Here is a 23,025-nt window from a genome sequence, read left to right as displayed (position 1 = left end):
TATATTGTGTTGGGTTTGGATATGGATGTAGCTGAGAGTAATTCACATTAGAAATTCCCAGTGCTACAAATAGTGCAAGATCTTTTCTTAAAATCATTACCAGCAACCGTTATATGTTATGGTCCACTGTTTGTTAGTAAAATGCCTCATGAACTTGTGGATAAATTGTATTGAAACTTTCAATAATCTATCTACAGAACACACCTATTACTGATCAACTTTTAGAGCATAACCGTTTCAAGTTGGCTGTCACAACTCTTCCCTATTAGCCAACATAAACATGGATATAACACTTAATTTTACAGATACAGAGCTAAAATTTGATGCTGTAGTAGCTGGGATTCTTTCACAACACATACTTGAGGTGTCGGGTGATGTGCATTTCAATAAGGAATGCTAGGCCTTTTTTGTCTACGTGTTAATGGTTTCTTTATTGATAAGGAAAATGCCAATATTTAAAGATAAACACCTGGTTGTGTGAACTCAATCTCTTGAAACTGGCTAATTCCTGTCTCTTATCTATTCTTCGTCCACAGAAATGGGGGACTGGGCTATTCTTGGTCGTTTTCTCGCAGAAGTTCAGAACCACTCCACGGTTATTGGCAAGATTTGGCTAACAATGCTGCTTATCTTCCGCATCATGCTTGTAGCCCTGGTAGGGGATGCTGTGTACAGCGATGAACAGTCTAAGTTCACCTGTAACACCCTGCAGCCCGGCTGCAGCAATGTCTGCTATGACACATTTGCTCCCGTCTCCCACCTACGCTTTTGGGTCTTCCAGATTGTTCTAGTCTCCACACCTTCCATCTTCTACATCGTCTATGTCCTACAAAAAGTTACCAAGAAGGAAAGTTCAGAGGTCAGGAAGGTTACTGCGATGCCCAAAACCTCGCCTCTGCTTGAAAGACAGAACCATTTAAGAATAGAAAAAGAGACAGTCCTGGAAGCTGGCAGTTCTTTTGACACTGCTTTCACAAATGAGGACTGGAGCTCGTTGGAAAGTGAGTATGAAGAGCGCCAGCTGGAAGGAGAAATCAGAGAAGTTCGTGAGGATCCAACCCAACTTTCAAGTAAAGTACTGCTCATCTACATCATTCATGTTCTGCTGCGCTCCATCATGGAGATAATCTTCCTGATCGGGCAGTACTACCTTTTTGGATTTGAAGTCCCACATCTGTTCCGCTGTGAGACCTACCCTTGTCCGAACAGAACCGACTGCTTTGTGTCTCGTGCAACAGAGAAGACCATCTTTCTGAACTTCATGTTCAGCGTCAGCCTCGGCTGCTTCATCTTGAACATTGTGGAACTACATTATCTGGGCTGGATTTACATATTCCGAGTGCTGCTCTCTGCATGTTGCATATGCTGCGAGTCAAGCAGAGACCCCATGCAGCAGGTGGAATTGTACTCCTACAGCAACCCACTGTTGCTTGAGCTCAAGCACTCTTTGCATGGAAGAGTTGTCCTGCAGACGACTGCAGCAATGTCCCGGGACAGGGGTGGTGGGGTCCCAAACCAGGTCCCGGCCATCTCCTTCGAGACAGACTCGACTTTGGAGTGCAGTTCAAAGAGAACTTCAGACGAAAGGGATCGCAGCAAAACTAGACCACACAACATGGCCAAAATAGGAAGAGGCAAGAAATCATGGCTGTGAAATATTCAAACTATTCTTGTCATTAATTTTTTTTTCTTTTTGAACACTTTTGAATGTACAACACTATTTCCAAAATCATAGGGACATTGCGCATGTGTGTGTGCAAATGTAAATAAAAGCAAAACACAATGATTTACAAATCTCACAAATCTAAATTTTATTCACAATGTAACTTAGTCTTCTTCTTTCGGCTTTTCCCTCTTCAGGGGTTGCCACAGTGTCACACTCCTCTATCTCTCTCTATCCTTTGCATTCTCTGTCTTCACTCCAACTACCTCCATGTCCTCTCTAGCTGCATCCATACATCTCCTCTTTGTCTTTTTCCAGGCAGGTGCATTTCTAACATCCTTCTACCAATATACCCACTGTTCCTTCTCTGGACATGTCCAAACCATCTCAGTCTGGCCTCTTTAACTTTATCTCCCAGTTGTTCAACCTCTGCTGTACCTCTGAAGATCTCATTCCTAATCTTATCCATTCTCGTCACTCCTAAGGAGAACCTCAACATCTTCATTTCTGCCACTTCCAGTTCTTTCTCCTGTCTTTTGTCAGTGCCACTGTTTTCAAACCATACAACATACAAACATCTCACCACTCTTTGTAAACTTTTCCTTTGACCTTTGCTGACACCCTTTTGTCACAAATCACTCCTGAACAAAATTCTTAATCAACTCCATCTTGCCTGAACTCTCTTTTTCACCTCTTTACCACATTCCCCATTTTCCTCGACAGTTGACCCCAAGTACTTTAAGTTCTGCACTTTTGTGATCTCTACTCCTTGAAGCCTCACTGTTCCACCTGCTTCCCCCTCATTCACACACGTACTCTGTCTTACTGAGGCTAACTTTCTTTCCTCTTTTTTCAAGTGCATGCTCCACCTCTCTAAGTTCTCTTCCACCTGTTTCCTGTTCTCAGATCACAATGTCATCTGCAAGCATCATTGTCCATGGGGATTCCTGTCTCATCTGTTAGTTGGTCCATCACCAGATCAACAAGAAGGGACTCAGACCCAATCTTTGATGCAAACCCACCTCTACCGTGAAGCTATCTGTCACTCCTACAGCACATCTCACCTGTGTCCTGATATCCTCATACATATCCTGTACCAGTCTAACATACTTCTTGCAACTTGAAAATTTCCCCATGCAATACCACACCTCCTCCTTTGGCACTTTGTCATATGCTTTTTCTAAATCCACAGAGAGACAATGGAGTTTTTTTTTTACCCTCTGTACTTCTCCACCAGCCTTCTCAAAAAAAGTTGATAATTTTGGTGTTCTTTCTTGGCATGAAACCATACTGCTGCCCACAAACAGTCACCTATCATCTAAGTCTAGATTCCACAACTCTCTACCAGATCTTCATCGTGTGGCTCATCAACTTAATTCCCTTGTAGTTGTTACAACTCTGTACATCACCCTTGTTCTTAAAAATGGGCTCCAGCACACTTCTCCTCCATTTCTCAGGCATTTTCTCACCCTCAAATATGCCATTGAATATTTGAGTCAAAAACCTCACTGCCATCTCTCCAAGACATTTCCAAACATCCACTGGTATATCATTAGGTTCTACTGCCTTCCCCTTCTTCATTCTTTTCAGAGGTTTCCAAACTTAACTTTCACTAATCTTTCTCACTTCATGGTCTACAGCTTCTATGACCTCTGCTCCTTTTTCCCCTTGCATTCCCTTCTTCATTCATTAGCTCTTCAAATTACTCCTTCCACATTTCCATCTTCCCATCATACTCTCGTCACTTGTTAGAAAATTACTCTCCTTATCTTTCACAAGTTTAACTTGCTGCACATGCTCTCAAGCCTGATCCCTCTGTCTCGCCAATCTGTACAAGTACTTTTCACCCTCTTTCAAATAGCCTCCCATACAACTCTTCATATGCCTTCTGCTTTGCCTTTGCTACCTCCCTCTTTGCTCAACATTACATGTCCTTATATTCCTATCTACTCTCTTCTGTCCTCTCACTGTCATATTTCTTCTTGGCTAACCTCTTTCTCTGAACAGCTTCCTGCATTTTTACATTTCCACCACCAGGTTTCCTTATCATCTTTTCTCTAACCTGATGATACACCAAGTACTTTCCTACCTGTCTCTCTAATTACTGTTGCTGTAGTAGCCCAGTCATCTTGAAGCTCCTTCTTACCACCCAGAGCCTTTAACAGCTCCTCTCTGAACTATTCACAACTTTCTTCATTCTTCAGCATCCACCATTTGGCCCATCCATCCATTATCTTTACCCGCTTATTCCATTTTGGGTCACGGGGGTCGCTGGTGCCCATGTCCAGCAGTCACTGTGCGAGGGGTGGGGGACACCCTGGATGGGTCGCAAGTCCATCACAGGGCCACATAGAGACAAACGAGACAAACAACCATTCACTCTCTCATTCACACCTAGGGACAATTTAGAGTTACCAATCAGCCTAACATGCATGTTTTTGGTCTGTGGGAGGAAACCGGAGCACCCAGAGAAAACCCACGCATGCACAGAGAGAACATGCAAACTCCACCCAGAAAGGCCCCTGGACCGGGGTTTGAACCAAGGACCTGTTCGCTGAGAGGCAGCGGCTCTACCAGTTGTGCCACTGTGCTGCCCTATCCATTTGGCCTTATTCTCTTATTTTACTTTTTCTTTTTTTGTCAACAACATTCATTCTATACACAACCATCCGATGCTGTCTGGCCACACTCTCCCCTGCCATAACCTTACAGTCCCCAATCTCTGTCAGGTTTCCTCTTCTACACCGAATGTAGTCTACCTGTGTACTTTTTCATCCATTCTTATAGGTGTCTCTACTGTATGTTCCTCCCTCTTTTGGAAACAAGTGTTGACTACAGCCATATCCATTTTCTTGGCAAAATTCACCACCCTTTGTCTTTCCTGGTTTCTTTCCTTGACAACCAACCTACCCACCTACCCATCACTTCCTCATCCCCTCTGTTTCCTTCACCAACATTTCCATTCAGGTCTGCTCCGATTACCACGCTCTCCTCTCTGGGAATACTCAGTTCATCTAGATCCTTCCAAAATTTCTCTTTCTCCTTTACAACACATCCAACCTGTGAAACATAACCTTCAGGGCCACCCCTACCCCATTTCTCTTTCTATCTACACCATGGTAAAACAGTTTAAACCCTGCTCCAGTGCTGCGAGACTTGCTGCCCTTCCACTTGGTGTACAATGTGACTTGGTAACTTTTAAAATTATATATGAAAAAAAACTAAGATATTGTACAATATTTGAAAAAAAAAACCATCAGGTACTTTTGAATTTGATGGCAGCAGAACATCTCAGAAAAGTTGGTACAACGTCAATGTAAGGCTGTAAAAGTAAAAAATTATGAATAAGAAATAGCTGGATGAGTACTTTTCAACTAATTAGACTAATAAACTAGTTTCAAGCGAGCAAGAGGACAGAGTATAAACAGAACATTTGAGACAAGCTGAATCTCTCAGAAGTAAAGATGGGCAGAGGTTCAGCAGTCTGTGGAAAAACTGCATTTCAAAATAGTGGGACAAGTTTTGAATAATGATTCTCAAGACTGAATATTCTATCATATGCAACCACTGATATCATCAAAAGATTTTAAGAATATGAACAAATCTCTGCTCGAAAGACAAGGCTGAATGTCATTTGGATGTCTAAGATATTTGGGCCCTCAACATTACTGTATGGGCTCAGGAACACCTCCACAAATCATTGTCTCTAAACACAGCCTGCCGTGTCATCTGGTTAAAGTTCTATCATACAAAGAAAAGCTATAAATGTACACCATCCACTGCTGTCCTCTTTATTCCAAAGTTTTTTTAAAAATGGACTGAAGCAAAGTGGAAAACTGTTCTGTGGTCAGACAAATCAAATTTGGAAATTGTGTTTGGAAACCATGAATGCCATATATTCTGCTCTAAAGAAGAGATGGTCCATCCATCATCTTATCAGCTCACAGTTCAAAAGTGTGCGTCTCTGATGGTATTGGGGTGCATTAGTGCCTATGGCATAGGCAGCTTACACATAAGGAACGCATGACTGTTAAAAAAGCAGAGCTGTGTCGCTAACATACAATTTAAATTTACCTTACTTTTTCCAAAAACATGGCATGATTTCACAAGTTTCAACATTTGATTAGTTTACTGTGTTCCATTGTAAATAAAATAGGGGTTTATGAAATTTGTAAATTGTTGCTTTTTTTCCTCCTTTTTACACAATTTCCCATCTTTTTTTTTTTGTTGAGATCTTTTTATTTTTTTATTTTGTATTTTTTGCTGTAACTTTTTTTTAACTTTACACACTCCTGCTCTTTTACTACCCTTGCTGTGGAAACACTAATCATGAAGAAGACTCAACTAATTTGTAGATAATGTGGGAAAAACCACACAACAGGTATATATTTATTATAATTGACCAAAACATCCATAACAAACATATTTTGACCTAAAATTTGATGTGACAGTAGCTGAGACTGATTTCAAACACATTTTGAACGATAACAGATTGTATAAGACGGTGGTCCTCAGTCCTGGTCCTTGAGGGCCTCTTACCTCCATGTTTTAGATGTTTTTTTTCTGCTTTGACATGTCTGATTTTAATAAATAAATGACTACCAGGCATTTACAGAAGTTTATTGAGAACTACTGGTACAAGATCTTGGTTTCCAAACTAATTAACTATTTGCAGTCAACTTTATAATGAAGCTTTGATTGAAGTACATTTACAATTGTTTATTTTGAGTCAACCTCATGCAAGATGGTCACCACAACTAAACTCTCTTTCACAGAAATTGAGCTAAAATTTGATGAGGTAGTAGCTAAGACTCATTCAGTACAAATATTTTGAGCATGACATCTCATGGTATTGATTTTGCACATTAATGTTATTTTCAAAGTTTGACAAAAATAGCTACATTTGCAGGCATTCCTTCAAGAAATAATAGGTCTTTAAGTTTAGGCTGCATTGCAATTAATGTGGTTTTACTTTTAATGTCTAGTCCAGTTCTTACCGTTTTATTTAAAACTTAAAGCTATTTTATTTGAAAAAAGGTTTTATTTACATATGTATTTATACATATACATATTTACAACACACTTAAAAAATTGTGGCAGATGTGGCTGAGTGGTTAGAGACTGTGTTTAGAGCAGTCGTCCTTCAATGGGAGTATTGGGGGTTTGATTCCACCAGCAGCCACATGCTGAAGTGTCCCTGGGCAAGACACTGAACCCCTCATTGCCTCTGATGATTAGTGTATGAATGTGATAAAGCACTGATTATTCTTTGTAGAGATCTAGTAGAGTGCTGTATGAATGGGTAAATGAGGGCACAGATTGTAGTGTAAAGCACTTTGAGTATCTTGATAAGAAAGAAAGGCGCTATATAATTTACCATTTTACTTTTATACGTAGTTAAGTATAAAATTAGCATTGTTAATAAACTAAAAAAAAAAGTAAGAAATTGAGTTTTGACAAGCAAATTCTGACAGCATGACACTCAACTGTATTCACTGTTTTGTTTCAGAGAATAAAAAGTCCAGGAGAGGTCACTGCTCTCCAATGTGCACGGCTGATGCCTTCACGGACGGTTGGAAATAACACAATTTCGACAATTTAAAACGTTGACGACCCATTTATTATTTCGGTTCTTGAATGCTACATTGATGTGTTAGATTTTACATATGAGCATAGAAAGAGATCGCTTCGTTCACTTTAAAGCTTACATTTGTGTTGCCATATATTATTTATCCTAAGATGTGTACATTCTTTTTGCTGCAGTGGTTTTGATGTAGTATTTTATTTTTCAAAACGCAAAAACGAAGACGTTTAAATCGAGAGTTGCTCTCCACCGGCTTTAGTAGCCTAATCGCATAGCGGTCGAAAATCGGAGCTTTTGGCTGGCTCTTGAACGCATCAGGAGTACATTCCCTTACCTACCGTCAATTACTGCGAGCAGGAAAATGCCGAAAACTTCTCCTTGTCAAAACAACGCTGTCAGTTCCGAACATTACCAGGTAAGTAGCTACATGCCTTTTAAGAGCTTTGACTTCGTCGTGTTTTTTATGAATGACATTTTTAATATCTGCTGAATGCGTTCAGTAAAGCCAGTGCTAAAGGGAACGAGGGCAAAGCAGCTTAAAGGCAGAGCTTTATGGCCAGGCTGAAGTGGACACTTGTCCAAGCGACAAACTGACTTCAGCAACACGATGTCACTCATTTACTTACTGCAGATAGGACATGCTTTAAAGTGACGGAGGCTTCTTTTCCTGCTGTTTTACAGCCTTTGACCTCAAGAGATGTGGGTGAATGCAGATACAAATGCCAGTTTAGCTGTTTATGTACAGATCAGAACAAGGTATTTATTCTGTTTTCTGCTTCGGTCGAGTATTTTAAGCACAAATGTTCTCCATCACTTTGTGGTGATGCTGACGGTTTGAGAGCAACTCCAAAGCGCCTCTATCACAATGTGTATCTGGGCCAACTTCAGATAAACTGTGTCACAGATGTGGGAGAGTAAAGAACTCAGATAATACTTTGACATTTTACAGCTATAAGTATGAAGACTGGGAGAGAGTGAGTGATGATGTCCAGAATGCAAAGAAAATATTAAGATACTTGCTAAAAGCATATTTTGTCATAGTTGGAAATAAATAGCAAATCAAAATGCAAAAACAAAAACTGACATCAACTAAATGCTTTAATTGTTTAGATTGTTTTTGTTGTCATTTAGCAAAGTTTGTGTACATGTTCTCTCCTTAATGGCATTCCCATCCAATACAAAATAATAATAAATGAAATTGAAATTATATATATATATATATAGCATGCTTTTTTGCCAATAGCACAATGGAATAATCGGTTAATCAATACTCAACTTAATTCTATTCAACTGATATATTGGGGAAAGGAGATACAATTACGGTTTCTAATAAGAATATGGGGAAATAAAAGTTCTGGATAAAAGTAAAAGAGTTCAAAGCTCAGATAATCAATTCTGAGTTTGTTTGATCTTTTGCAATAATTTTAAACCAGTTTGTTTTTCCCATAAAGTTTTTGGGAGGTGTGCATCTCAATAACAAACTTGTATTTATTTAATCAATTTTTCTTCATCTCTGATCAAAGAGGACATAAATTAATTGAACAATGATCTAACAATGAGACACGATGCAAAGTCTTAGTTGAACCCCAACTATTTGTGCTAATGAACTGAACAACATAAATTAACTTATATTTTACTCATACAGTGGCACTAAAACACTGGTACATTGTGGTTTTGAGTCATAAATATTTACTGCATGCAAAAGTTAGAAAGGTTAACATACATATGACACGTCAACAGTTTGATTCTAAAACTCTGGAAAGTGGGTTCTTTAAATCAGGGGTTCTCAGACTTTTTGGGTTCAGGGAGCCCTTCCAGGGGAGAAAAAAATTTCAGGGACCCCCTCATAACCCTCATGCTTATTTTATAATTCTCTTCAATTTGTCTCTTTAATGCAATGGAGCTATTTGTGTTCTTTCAGTGTTCATACAATTTTTATAATTTTAAACATGGGGTATTTTTCATTCAAGACAAAATTAATGAACAAAATTTTCAATTTGAACTTGCAAAAATGACAGTTTTGAGAAAATTAACAGTATCATAAACCACTTTAAAACTATTCACATAAATATATTGCCACTTCTTCAAATTATTACAGAAAACTCTTTACATAAGACTGAACAGAAATACCAAGTAAGCTTTAGCCATCGATGCTGGAACGCAACTAGCGGGTGAGCTGGCGGGGTGTTTGGGGGTCCTCCCCCATAAAACTTTGAATAAATTAGATGTGATTTCCTGCATTTTGGTGTATTTTAACTGCTTGTTAAACATCTACGTGCTTATAATTTATTTATTTATTTATTGCTTGTGGACCCCCAAGCAACAGCTCGCGGACCCCCAGGGGTCCGGGAACCCCAGTTTGAAAACTACTGCTTTAAAGTATTTACTCACTGCTTCCTTTGTTTGTTGAACTTTCAGTTAAATATATTTAGACAGGAACTTGGGACAAGAGGCTAAGCTAAAGATATAACCAACAGCAGGGGGAGGGTTCACGTAACAGCAGTGTTATAATTCAGTATCGTCCACTTCCTGGGGTGTCTGAGATCTGCTCCCCTGTTTAAATGTAAGAAATAACATTTAAAATGTATGATTTTTTGGGTACTGTATTCTTCGGACTATAAGGGGTACCGGATTGTAAGGCGCATTAATTAAATAAGTTTATTTTGACAGATTTTTGTAACAAATAAAATTGGTTCGAGGTCAGTAAGCACAACCAGAATTAATAATTAAGGCACACCAGATTATACGGCTCACTGTCAATTTTTGAGAAAATTCAAGGATTTTAAGTGTGCCTTATAGTCCGAACAATACTTAATACTTAATTTAAAGCTCATATAGCAAATATCCTTTCATCTTGGAGTAAGCTATGTAGGCCTTCAGTATGTAGGAATGAAAATGCTGCTTATGTATGTCTCAAAGTTATTCACTGAACCTTACTAATTGGAAACCTTGGCTAGTGATTCACTTGAAAGTATCTTGGTCAAAGTTTGGAGTACTGAGCTTCATTCTGTTTTTGTCAACTTTTCACAATTTTTTCCTTTTTCCATACCTTCCTTGCAGGTGTCCTCATATCAACTGTAGATGCTAGCGAGAAGAGTCATCAGGCTGTAAAAGTTTCGGGTTGTAATCAAATCCAACGGGCAGATAGTTTCAGAGACGGTGCAAGCATGTTCCACATAAAAAAGAAAGACAAGGAGAAGGAGAAGGCAAAAGAAAAGGACCTGATCAAAAAAGACAAGAAGGAGAAAAAAGAGCCTATGTCCCAGGCTGAGTTGAACAGCCTGGATGAGATAAAAATACGTAGAAACATCTTCCACTCCGGCAGCTCCAAGAGGGGGGCCAAGAAAAAACTGGAGATCTCTAATCCTATTCCAATTAAAGTGGTGACCAACACGGAGCTCAACTTGACCAACCTGCAGGTAGAGCCCCTCTCCAGCACCCTGAGGCAGGATGTCGGCCAAACGTGCCCAAGTACCTCTGCTAACGATGGAAACGAGATGGAACATAATCGCAGCTCTGTGAAGGAGAGGGCGGCAAGGTTTGGGGAACTGGCGAAGACGAACTCGTTGGCGGGTCAGAAGCAGGTGAATTTAACTCAAAAGACCAAAGAGACCAGTGCCTTTCCAGCTTCAAGTCCCTCTGCTCAGAAAAGGACTAAAAATAATTCAGTGTCCCATTCCAACCCAATAAGCACGGTCAAGGTTCACATTCCAGAGGTGGTGGACACGACATTCCCTGGTGCAAACTTGGAGTTGCCGATCCTCGTGGCTCCATCAGTACCCGATTCAAGAGAGCTTGAGATACAGCGACGCAACACTGGGGATTTTGGTTTCTCTCTGAGGAGGACCACCATGTTGGAGAGGCAGCCTGACGGAGGAGTTTCCCGACGTTTGGTGCATTTTGCTGAACCAGGGGCAGGGACCAAGGACTGGGCTTTGGGCCTGGTGCCTGGAGACAAGCTAGTGGAAATTAACAGAGTGAACGTGGAAAACAAAAGCAGGGACGAGATCGTGGAGATGATCCGGCAGTCTGGAGAGTCCGTCTGGCTGAAGGTGCAGCCCATTTTGGAGCTGAGTGAGTTGAGCCGCAGCTGGCTGAGGAGCTCTCAAGGCCTTCCCAAAGAAATATCTGATGTGAGTAATGCTGTTCAAACTAAATGTGCAAATTCATTCATTCAACCTTTATTTAGACAGGTAAATCCCATTGAGCCTCGAGGACTCATTTACAAGAGAGACCTGATTTCAACCAAATGGCTTCTATTTATCGTGAATTCATTTTCCACGAGGACATATTTTTATACCTCCTTTGAAAGGTGGACGTATTATGGTATAGTATTATGGTATAGTATTATGGTATAGTGTCCATTCGCCCATAAACTTTGTCTTGTGCTGCAACTTCTGATCCGTTCAAGATAACATAAAGAAACCTCATACACATATGTATCACCACTAGACGAAGTGTCCGTACACCTCAGCTGCAAAGTCAAGGTCACAAATCAAGGTCAAAGTTAAAATAAGTTATTCAACCTTTATTTAGACAGGTTAATCCCATTGAGCCTCGAGGACTCATTTACAAGAGAGATCTGATATTCGCTTGTCCCACCCATTTCTTCTGATGTGCTCAAGACATTCTAATGAAACTTGATACAGATTTGTACCACCACTAGACAGCGTATCGCATAGCTTTTCATCACCCAGGCTCTAAGGTTAAGGTTACAAATCAAGATCATATAATGTGCCATGTGCAGTACTATTGTATTGTTTCTGTTGTTTATGATTCTATTTTGGGTCTCGTGACCATCCTACAATAAGAACATGTACGTACAGTCGTCCGGAAGATGGACGGAGTGCACGAAGCTGCTGCTGTAAGCGTGGCCTTTCTTATCCTTATTCAATTCAATTCAGTTTATTTATATAGCGCCAAATCACAACAAAGTTGTCTCAGGGCACTTTACAGAAACATTCACATACATAAAAGCCAGAATACTACTTTTAGATAGGAAAAAGGGATGAGCCATGAGGATAAATGGTGGTATTACAGTAAAAGATCTTTCACATCTTGTCTATCAGGATACGATTTGAAACGTAAAAAAAAAAAAATCCACCAGAAAGCACATTTGAAAACATCCATACAGAAATTGTATATCTATTTTTAAATTTCCATACATTATATTACCCCCTACAAAAGAAAAGAAAATAAATAAAAAAAAGTCAGTTCCATATTTCTAACAGGATATACAAGATATACATTTGAGATACAAATTTAGAAGTATTTTACAAGCTCTTGTCTTTATCCTCCAGCACACATCTATTAATAAAGTGACTGATTAATTGGTTGGCTAATTACCTTAATAATTTTAGCTACATTTTTAATTGGCATCAGCGACCTCTGAGAGTTGTCCATATTATTGTGTTTACTTAAAAAGAGAACACTTGTAAAACCTTGATATTTGATTTCTGAAGTTCTGGGATTTTTCATGTGACACTGTGATGGTCCATCTGAGATTCCTCTGAGCTCGGAGAAGCCGCCACTGCCTCTGAACAAGGTTAGAAAACAGATATTCTTTATGGAACTGGAAGGGTTTAAGAGGTATTTGTGAATCCAGCTCCATATTGTAGGTCTTAATATAGCTTCCCCTAAATAATCCCTGGATTATGTGGCTTTTATCGATGCAGTGCTGTCTGAATGATCAAGAATTATGAGCGGTCAGTTTAGGCCTTTAATCTTATCTTTATGCACTGAAATCCATCCAAAACTCTTCAGCTGTTTTGTATTATACACTATGAAAGAAGAAGTTTGTTTTTGGGTCATTGTCTTCAATAATTATTTTTAATTATTTCAGTAAGATTCATACAAATTTATTGACACAACATTTTCTCTGCATATTTTTGCTCCACGGAGTCTCTGTTTAAGCCAGATATTGCTTATGACTCTGATTAATTTGTTTAGTATAATTTAATTTTTTTAAATTGCCTCATCAGTTGCCTGATCGCACCTATTTTAAAAAAAGTATTTCAGGCTTGAATTGCAGAAATTAATGCATAGGATCAGATATAATGAGTTCTAGAGTTATTGTTGTCTGCAGTTACATAAAAACTAAATATTTGTTTTTAAATGTCCATATTTCTCATAAAATTCTTACTTTTTGGAGTAAAAGTTAGGACCAGCCTTGAAACCAGAAACAAACAAAACTCTTCTGATATTTTAAGCCTGTAGATTTGCACCCGTATTTTGTGGATTAGAGGTGACTAGATTATGGGTGGAACTGTTATGACACTGGTAATGTGATTTTCGTGCCTGTGCGTAAGGGGGAGTGTCTTTTTCAGTGTGTGTGTGTGTTTTGAAAGAGAGATTGTGTTCTGGTGTACATATAATCCCCCCTTCCAGCCCCCCAGTCTTTTGAGACCAAACAATAGGACGCTGAAAGAAACAACGGCCCAAGCGCCACCACAGCCCATGGCCATATGGTCTGGTAAGACTTGGCTGGCGGCCCGTTCAGCTCTTTTCTGCAGTGTAATCGTGGGCAGCAAGCAGAGGGCCATCAAGTTAAACTCTTTATTAGCTGACGCCACAAACACCTTAATTTGAGCTTGTCTGTCGCTTTGGCAGGAGACTTTACAGAACAGGTTATAGTCAGATCTTGGCTGTGTGGTATTTTGAGGTACATCAGTAAAGCTGGGCGAAGTAGATTATCAGCACTGATAGGATAATCCTCCTTTTACATTGGCGTGATTGAAGAAAATATCATAAAATTGCATTTTTATGTCCCATCAACATTCGTTTCGACTATTAATTTAGTGTTCACTAGACTTATAACTTAGTTTTCAGATTATAAAACAAACAAAAAACGAACTATTCCGGTTGATTATGCATCAAAGTTTATGCTCAATAATCCAGGTAAAAAGTCCAACAAAATTTAGTCGGGTCATCTGGACAGTTTTTTTTTTTGTTTTGTTTTGTTGAGATGTTTCGTCCTTCATCCAAAGGACTTCATCAAACTGAGGAGTTACAACAAACTGAGTCCCACAAGCAGCACACTCCCATAGTGGACCAACCAGTTTGCTGGTGATAAGATGGTTTCTGGGGCCCGCCCTCTCCCCTGTCGACTCCTCTTAAGGCCCCCACATACTCGGGCGTACTTCACTCCGTGGAGGTCCGCGTGTACTCGAGGCAGACTCAATGCAGACTCAAAGTGGACGTCCACCAGACATGTCCGTGCAAAGATAACTTTTTATGACCGCATACGCGTACTCTGTGTCGCACAATAAACTGTCTGGAGACGGTGTTCACGTCGAACTGATTCGTATGCGACACCAACCGCTCTCTGTTCCAAGCAACCAGTCGCAAGGATGCGTAGTGTGGCTGCCGCTCTCTGTGCAGCGCTGGCAGGTGTGCGGTGGCTCACCTGGTGGTGAAGAAACGGGGCTAAGCGCCCAACTAGCTCATCGAACTAGCTAGAATCCATTCAAAAATATTAAAATATTCAAAATGTTTCTTGCTGTCCATCGTCCATGTTCTTCACCAGTGTATTAAATTGCCCTTCTTCATCACTGGTCTGGTTTATGTACCACCTTCCTTTCTTTAGTTTTTTTTTTTTTTTTAACCAAGAGGCAAGCAATCTCTTTCTCCTCGTTTTTGTGAGAAATGAAGGAATTTGTCACGAGAGAAGTAAAATCTGTACGCTCGAGTATGAAGTCTCAACCGTCTGCGGACAGTACGCGCGGAGTCCTCGCGGCTCACGGAGTACGCACAGTACACCCAAGTATGTGGGGCAGCCATGACCAAAGTGGTTCAAAACATCAAAGTTCATGCTCAGTGATCCAGGTAAAAAAAATCCAACAAAGTTCAGTCAGGTCATCTGGATGGTTTCGTTTGATTTATTTTTAGACGTTTCCCCCTTCATCCAAAGGACTTCTTCAAAAATTTGGATTGATGAAGTCCTTTGGATGAAACATTTCAATCAAAAAAAGAACCCGTCCAGATGACCTGACTGAACTTTGTTGGATCAGTTGATTATGCTACTCAATGGGCTCCTGCTTTGATTTATTTGCATGTGTAAAAATGTACAAAAACTACCAATGGGTTCTTTTTGCCTTCTGTAGTTTCTAAATGTGCAAACAATTGCAGTAGTTTATTTAATTTCCTGCTTTACAAGAGGTTGTCGTCTTGTTCTGCTTTGTCCTACATTCAACCAGTCTTGACGATTGAGACGGGTCATTAAAAAATCACAGAAAATGTGCTTTTGAGGCTGACCTAGAAGTAACAGCTCTATTTATAGGGGGCTATAATAAGATCTGGATTCTAGATCTAGAGCTCTGCAACTCAGTTTGATTCTGTTTGGGACACATTTAGTAGTTTTTGGTTCATGCACCTGATTAGACTGATGCTGTATCGAACATGAAGCTATAGCTTAGCGTGCACGTTATGTTGTGATTTTGTCATCAATGCCAAGTTGCCAAGCAACCGATGTAACTGCAACGAGCATGCAAAAATAATAAAAGTAAGCCTGTTACTGAACAATAAGTGCTCCGGACCAGTATCAGCTAAACACCTGCTCTCTTGCACTCTGCTGTCAGTTTTTATTTTTTTATTTTTATGCTTCATTGTTATTTGGTTTCTGATAACAGCACTGGCTTGTTTTATATGCGTAATATTCTCCTCACCTTTTCACATGAATTGGCCCGGTCGTCATAAAAACAGACACCCCACATCAATCTAAATCTGTCTAGCTTTAAATAAAGCCTCCGTTTTTAAGATTAGCATATTTGTTATGCAAACAGAGTCGGTGGCTGCGCCCATCTAAAGAAAGAGAGAGAGAACAAACCCTTTTCTTTCTAAATTAAATAATTTTATGCATGCGTGGTGGAGCTTTTGTCCATAAGGTGACAGCTATAATACAGAAAAACATAACTGTAAGGTTCTCCGTTCTCTTTCATTTCCCACTTTATTGTGTCATTTCAAGGTTTTTATTATAGATAGTCTATAAAATGTGTGTCATTACAGACATATTTCACAATGTTGTAATTTAACTTTTGACTTGTAGTTCAAACATTTTGCTGCATCTGCTCTTTTAATATTTCCATCTTGGCGTCAACTGAACGATTTGAAGATGGACAGATTATTATTATTTTTTTTTAATACAAGCATTGAAAAGTTTAAACCTACCAAAACAATGTGCAAGAACACATTTTATTTGAAAAACTTTTAAAAACCTGAATTATTCCTTTGAGTGGTGTTCTGTGGACAGGATTTAAGCAGGTAATAAATATCTTACTTTTTGTGGATGGCTTTTTGATTGACATTGGTTAAGTAAGAGTTTTATTCTGACTGATGCTAGTTCCTAAAGCACAAAGTGAAATGCTGTCATATTAAAACAGTTTATACAAGACGAGCAGTGCTCATTGGTCAGTGGTTCAAGTTTATAAAAGAAGAATTTGTCCAGATGATCTGAATTAACCTAGTTAGGTTTATACATGTGGTATTTTTTTATGATATATTAGGATATTTCTTCTGGAAGGGCTTCAGCTAGCTGGTTTTGCCATTTGGGTTCACAAATTACTGCAAAATCCTATGTAAATGACCATGTAATGTAAAATTTACACCTTTTAAAGGTTTATAAAAAAGACTTGTAGATGTGTTTGTGTTGATATCCATGCATTTCTAATTTATCATTTCACAACATCCCACTTTTCCTGCTTCCAGCCATAAATATACAAGTCAGAACTGAACAAGTGATGAAATTTCCTTTCCATGTAGCTAATTTAAGTGACATCATCATGTTAAAAGTAGGTAAATACTACAGAGGCAGTAAATCAGAGAGGTGGAGCTTGTCCACATAATAGTTTATGTTGGAGGCTACATTGCAGACATAACGTTTCCACTCGTTATAATTGCTTTACGTTTACAATTCACACAGCCGAATACTTTTTCATTGCTCTGTGTACTGTGGTTACAGTGAGGCAACATTTTTTGGGTGTGTTATTCGTGTCAGTCAGTGGCATTCCTGTCATTCTGGATGCTGGATCATCTACCGGTAGTCAGCCGGCAGGAGCCATTGTAATGGAGGCACCAATGAGCACTTGAGAATGTGTTGTCTTTTTGTTCATACTTTGGAGTCTGCTGTCATCTCTGCTTGGTATGATCTGTTCAGATTGGAAGCAGCTGAGATCACACCCGAGTGGTTTTTTTTTTTTTTTTTTTTTGGTGTGCATATTCGTAGAAGCCAAGGCTTATATATTGTAAGAGTAAAGAAAAATTATGTCACATGTTGGGGGTTTAATTGTGCAATGTCGCATAAAGACCATAAATCTTTTGAAATGACATGTCTTTTAACCCCCACATTAAAACTGTTACTAGAACCGCCTTCTTCCACCTGCGTAAATCACTAAAATTAGAAACGTCTTATTTAAAAATGATGCAGAAAAACTGGTCCATGCATTTTTCACGTCTACACTGGACTATTGCAATGGTTTATTATCTGTGTGTCCAAATACTTCTTTAAAACGTCTTCAGTTGATCCAAAATGCTGCTGCCAGAGTCTTAACCGGAGTTAGTGGGAGAGATCATATCTCTCCAGTTTTAGCTTCTCTCCATTGGCTCCCTGTCAAATTCAGAATTGAATTCAAAATCTTACTTCTAACCTACAAAGTCCTCAACAACCTAGCTCCATCTTATATTACAGATCTTATTGTTCCATATTTTCCTAACAGAGCACTTCGCTCTCTGACTGCAGGTTTACTTGTGGTTCCTAGAGTTTCCAAAAGCAGAATGGGAGGAAGATCTTTCAGTTATCAGGCTCCTCTCTTGTGGAACCAACTTCCAGTTTCTGTCCATGAGGCTGACACATTGTCCAGTTTTAAGAATGGACTTAAGACTTTCCTTTTTGATAAATCCTATAGTTAGGGTTGGCTTGTTATGCTGCTATAAGCGTAGACTACTGGAGGACAAATTGACTGCATTTCTTTAAATGAATTTTACAATTGATTAGTTTTCATTTTGATACTATTTCTATCTTAACATGTGATACTTGACCTGCCATTGTGTATCTGTTCCTCCTTCCTGTTACTCTCAAACCCAGTCGGTCGAAGCAGATGGCCACTTGTCCTGAGCCTGGTTCTGCTAAAGGTTTCTTCCTCATGAGGGAGTTTTTCCTTTCCACTGTCGCCTTCATGCTTGCTCAAGAGGAGAGTCTGTGATGAAGTTAAACTCAAAGCAGTCTGCTCCTCAGATAAATAGTGTTAAATTATTTTTATGAATGTTTCTGTTCAGTGCCCTGAGATGACTTCTGTTGTGACTTGGCGCTATATAAATAAACTGAAAAGAAATATTAAGCAACTTCCTTAAAAAAAGTGATGGCATTTACTCTTTTATTACCTTCAACAAATCTAATAGTTCATATTTTTTGTGAGTTGTGTAATAGTCATTATGGTCAGACCAGGTCTGATTTGGTTTACACTGCGTCCGTTTGCTGCAGGAACCATGTTGGCACACGCGTTTGCCCTTTATCCCCTGGAGATTAACCTTGCATGCTTTGCATTGAAATAAAATCCCTACTTTTCTAAACTCTGCAGACAGTATTCATCTTATATCAAGTGGGAGGGGGTCCATGAGCTGGGTCACAAAACGTACAGTTTGGAAGGATCTAGCAGGGTCAGAATCAGCGTATGTTGTACAGTTTTTAATCTTCGCTCTGCACTAACCGTGCGTGGACAAACATTCAACACTGTGCTTTTGTCCCAGTAACAGAGTCCAAGGGATTAGCAGTCTGTGCTAGATAGATCAGGAAGGCTTGTGTTTGACTGGATCTCGCTTCGTGTTAATATGTAAACATCTGAGCTGAACAGAAGCAGGAATGTTTGAGTTTTACAGGAAAGCTCACTCCAACAGCGTTTGACAGTATAAAGTCGTGTAAAATGCCAATTCTGGATTACGTTGCAAAAAACCCAACACAGTCACTGTGGTTTTGATTTGTTCATTTGATAACTACAGCTATTTATGAACACAGGAAAAAAAACAAAAAAACAGTATTGTGATTAGATTGCCTCATCCCCACCCAGTTTAGCCTGTTTTTTCTTGTGAATGACTTTTCCATGTCACCTTTGAGCTGGTGGCTTGCCTTCAATCAAACCTCTCTGACATGTTTTTACCCAACTGGTTTTACAGCATTAAAGGTAGAACACAAAGAAAAACACTGTTTTATCGGCAGATTAGTATCATTGTAAAGCTTGAAACTCTTTGAGACGTGACTGAAGCACAAGCCAAGAAGATATACGTGCATTCTGTTGTAGTTTTACAAACGGTATTTATTGCAGTAGTTTGAGAGGTTTTTCCATCGAGCACTAAACTACAGCTTTAAATGTGGGTCAGTAGACTGCAGACCACAGCTTTCTAAGAGCTCATTGGTTAATGGCGCCCTCTTGTGTAAAAATATGCAAACTGATCCATATTTCTGGTGAACTCTGGTTTATGAAGCGTTCACACAATTGTGACCACTTTTTCTTCTGTACATATTTCAGCATCTTTCTCGTTCGTTCCACAGTTTTTGTGCTATTTCAACAAATCTTAAATCAAAACGTTCAGCTCTTTCAGAACAGTCCTGCTATGACTGGTATTGGTGCAACTTTAGCTTTTTGAAATATTTAGCCTTTTTTGCCTCCCCCCCCCCCCCCCCCTCAGGAAGTGAATTGAACTCATTTTACATCCTTCAGATCTTTAGATCTGTTTACAACCTTTTACTGCTCCTTACACATTTTGTTCTGCTTCAGCTTCCTTGTACAAATGATAATAATAATAATAAAAATTCAGATGACTTTCAGCTTCTTTCAGCTTCCTTGTGCATATTTAAAAAATTCCATTGAGTTTCAACTATTGTTCAACTGTTTTATGCTCCTTTCAGATTATTTTGCTAACTACAAGATTTTTGTGCTTCTGCTTATTTCAGCTTGTTATGCTCCTTTCAGCTAATTTCTGCAAGTTTCAGCTTTTTCTGCTATTTCAGCTACTATTTAGCTGTTTGATGCTAATTTTAGTCTTTTCAGCTAACTCTACTTCTGTTCCATTCATTTCAATTTTTCTCAGCAAAAATGTGCTCTCTCAACTTCCATCTGATAATTTAAGACTACTTCTGCTTTTTTAGCTACTTTTCAGCTGTTTTATGCTTATTTCAGCTGTTTTCAGATGAATTCAAGTTTTTCCATGGTAATTTCTTCTTCTTTCAGCCTAATTGGGCAAAAATGTTCTTTCTGCTTTCTTCTACTAATTTAAACTTGTTCTACCTTTTCAGCAAACTTTAGCTAATTTTAGCTAATTTCAGCTGGTTTCAAATAAATTCAATTTTTTCATGGTAATTTCTGCATCTATCAGCCTAATTAAATGATTTCAGCTAATTTCAACTTGTTATCCTCCTTTCAGTTTATTTCTGCTATTTTGGTTATTTGTAGCAGTTTTTAATACTAATATTAACTTTTTCAGCTAATTCCACATTTTTTTTGCACTCATTTTGTGTTCTTTCTGCTGATTTACGCTTGTTCTACATTTTCAACTAAATTTCAGCATGTTTTTTTTTTAGCTAATTTCAGCTGTTTTTCCAGCAAGTTCTTCTACAATAAGCATTCACACTGCATTTTCACAGGATATGCAATTCCCCTACTTAATATCGTGTTACAGAATATAAAAAATATGTTTATGTAAATTATCAAAGATGTTTCTCAGTTAGATTATCCAGTTGATGTTTTGCACATTGTAGTTTTTCTGCCTTGGTTGCATGAAAAAGCCTGATTGAGCAATAATAAATTTGTCGAGCTCATTATATTCAAATAAAGTTTTTATTTCAGTGTCACCAGAAGAATAACGAGGCACTGACACATGGCGGTGGACGTAGTTGTGCAGATTCTATTAATAGGCCCTCTGTATTCCAGCAGCTGTCCCTCTTACAGCGCCTGGCCTAACTCCTCTCACATTACCCCTCCCCATCTACTCTTCAGTCCCACAGCCTCAATGCAGCGCTCTGACTCTGACCCCGCCCTCGAGGTTACCCACCCTCTCAGGCCTTTTAGAATATCTGCGCTCCTGGCAGACTCTTACCCCACGTTATAGCTGTGTCTGCGCTGCTCCGCTGGCTGAGCGAAGATTGGAAGGTTAACCAGGCCCTGAGAGGAGGTAATGGGCTCCAGCCTCTGGTGGACTGAGTGTGTGGCGAGTGGGGGGCCGATCTGCTCTGGGGTGTACACGCTCAGCTTAGCAGTTCCATTAGGGGCTCTGATAGCGTCTCAGAATGGCCTCCTTTGCGGCTCAAACTATTTATAGGAGTGGACGCTGATGAAAGCTGCGCCACGGCTGGTGAAATGGTTGCCTTCTTGCTTCTGCTCCACTATATTTTAGCTCGTATTGAGAAGTTGTGTCAGGAGTTTTAGACATGTTTGTAAGTTGTTGTCTTGTGATGATTTGTGCTTGTTTTTTGAGCACTTACATTCAAATGACTCTATTTGTAATTAACTGGTTGAAGGAATAAATGTTCAACTTTATGGGTTTACTGTGAATTGTTGTTGTTCTACATTCTCCGCGGACAAAATAATACTTTTTAAAAATATGCTCATGTTTGTGTTTGACCTGTTGCGTCCACGGTGTCCCATGCTCATCCCTAACCTTCCATTCTTCATCTCTCAGCTGCAGAATCCAGCCTTCTGTCTTCGGCTGCCTCTTGAGTTTTCTCTCCTCATTGTCTGAATTGATTCTCCGCAGTGTTCAGTGTAGATCCATGACCCTTGGCTCGTCTCCATGGCTTACAGATCACGCTTTTCCTTCTGGGAGCAAAAGGAAAGTTCTGTTTTTGTTTATTGTCCTCATCACATTGCTTGTTGAATTTGTTGAAGGATATGAAAATGGGAAAAGATTTGGTTTGAAAGTGTGGTTTGATTATTTTTTTGTTTCGTTGCCTTTTTTCTTTCTATTGTAGGTTAAAGTTGAGAACAAGCCAGATGTAAGTGTTTTTTTTTCTTCAGGTGCATCAGGAATGAATGGTTGCTCCAGAGAATAAACACATGGTTTAGAAGGAGGCTTAATGAGATTAACTTGGTTAACCTACAGTGGCTTGAAGAGGTTTTCTTATGAGTGCTTGAATCTGCCATAAATATAGTTTTTAAACTAAAGATGTCAAGTTAAGGAGATAATTGTTAATTACTTTTAGGACTTGCACTAACTTAACATCATGCGTTTCTTTGTTCACTTACAATCTGAAGCATTAGTTCTTGTGAAAGTCTTTTGGAGTGTGGTTCTGTGAGAAGGTTCTGAAAGATTGATGTGGTACCTGCTGTGTGAAGCCCTTTGAACAGCCTCATTTGGAAAAGCAAAGTTTACCTCTGTTTGGATTGTTCAGTCGATGGCTCGTCTGAGTGAAGCCAAGACCAACGTGGATCACTGCTGGGCTAACACTGCTCCAGTCTCTGAAAAGTTAAATCATACAAAATAAACTTTAAAATAAACTTTACATGACAGTCAGTTTAGGGGCGGCAGTAGCTCAGTGGGCAGTAAAGCAGTAATGGGTTTAAGCCCAGCTTGCATCAGGAAGAGCATCCAGCGTAACAGACACATTTTTGTGAAAGATTGATATTCTTGGTGCACAGCCAGTTTTTATTATTATTATTATTATTATTATTATCATTATCATCATTATTATTATTAGTATTATTATCATTATCATTGTTATCGTTGTTATTGCTATTATTATCCATCCATCCATCCATCCATCCATCCATCCATCCATCCATCCATCCATCCATCT

The 23,025-nt window shown here is 39.1% G+C and overlaps 2 protein-coding genes across 2 annotated transcripts in view; both read left to right on the top strand.

Moving 5' to 3' along the window:
• Positions 1-538: 538 nt before the first annotated feature.
• LOC119420112 (gap junction delta-2 protein) lies at positions 539-1,654 on the top strand. Its single transcript, XM_037687487.1, has one exon. The coding sequence runs from the start codon at positions 539-541 to the stop codon at positions 1,652-1,654; it is 1,116 nt and encodes a 371-aa protein (XP_037543415.1).
• Positions 1,655-7,560: 5,906 nt separating this feature from the next.
• The window catches only part of LOC119420643 (unconventional myosin-XVIIIa), a 145,701-nt gene continuing 130,236 nt past the window's right edge, over positions 7,561-23,025 (top strand). The window contains exons 1-2 of the mRNA XM_037688062.1: positions 7,561-7,662; positions 10,308-11,380. Of these exons, the coding sequence (XP_037543990.1) occupies positions 10,415-11,380 (966 nt within the window). The 5' untranslated portion in view covers positions 7,561-7,662; positions 10,308-10,414. The remainder of the gene's footprint in view (positions 7,663-10,307; positions 11,381-23,025) is intronic.

The sequence above is a fragment of the Nematolebias whitei genome, chromosome 14 (genome assembly GCF_014905685.2).
Source record: "Nematolebias whitei isolate Nwh7 chromosome 14, NemWhi1, whole genome shotgun sequence".
Classification (NCBI taxonomy): Eukaryota; Metazoa; Chordata; class Actinopteri; order Cyprinodontiformes; family Rivulidae; genus Nematolebias; species Nematolebias whitei.
Note: the sequence above shows the minus strand (reverse complement) of the source record. Positions and strands in the feature narration are given on the sequence as shown.

Coding starts and splice junctions, on each gene's coding strand:
- LOC119420112 (XM_037687487.1), top strand. CDS start 539: ATGGGGGACTGGGCTATTCTTGGTCGTTTTCTCGCAGAAGTTCAGAAC.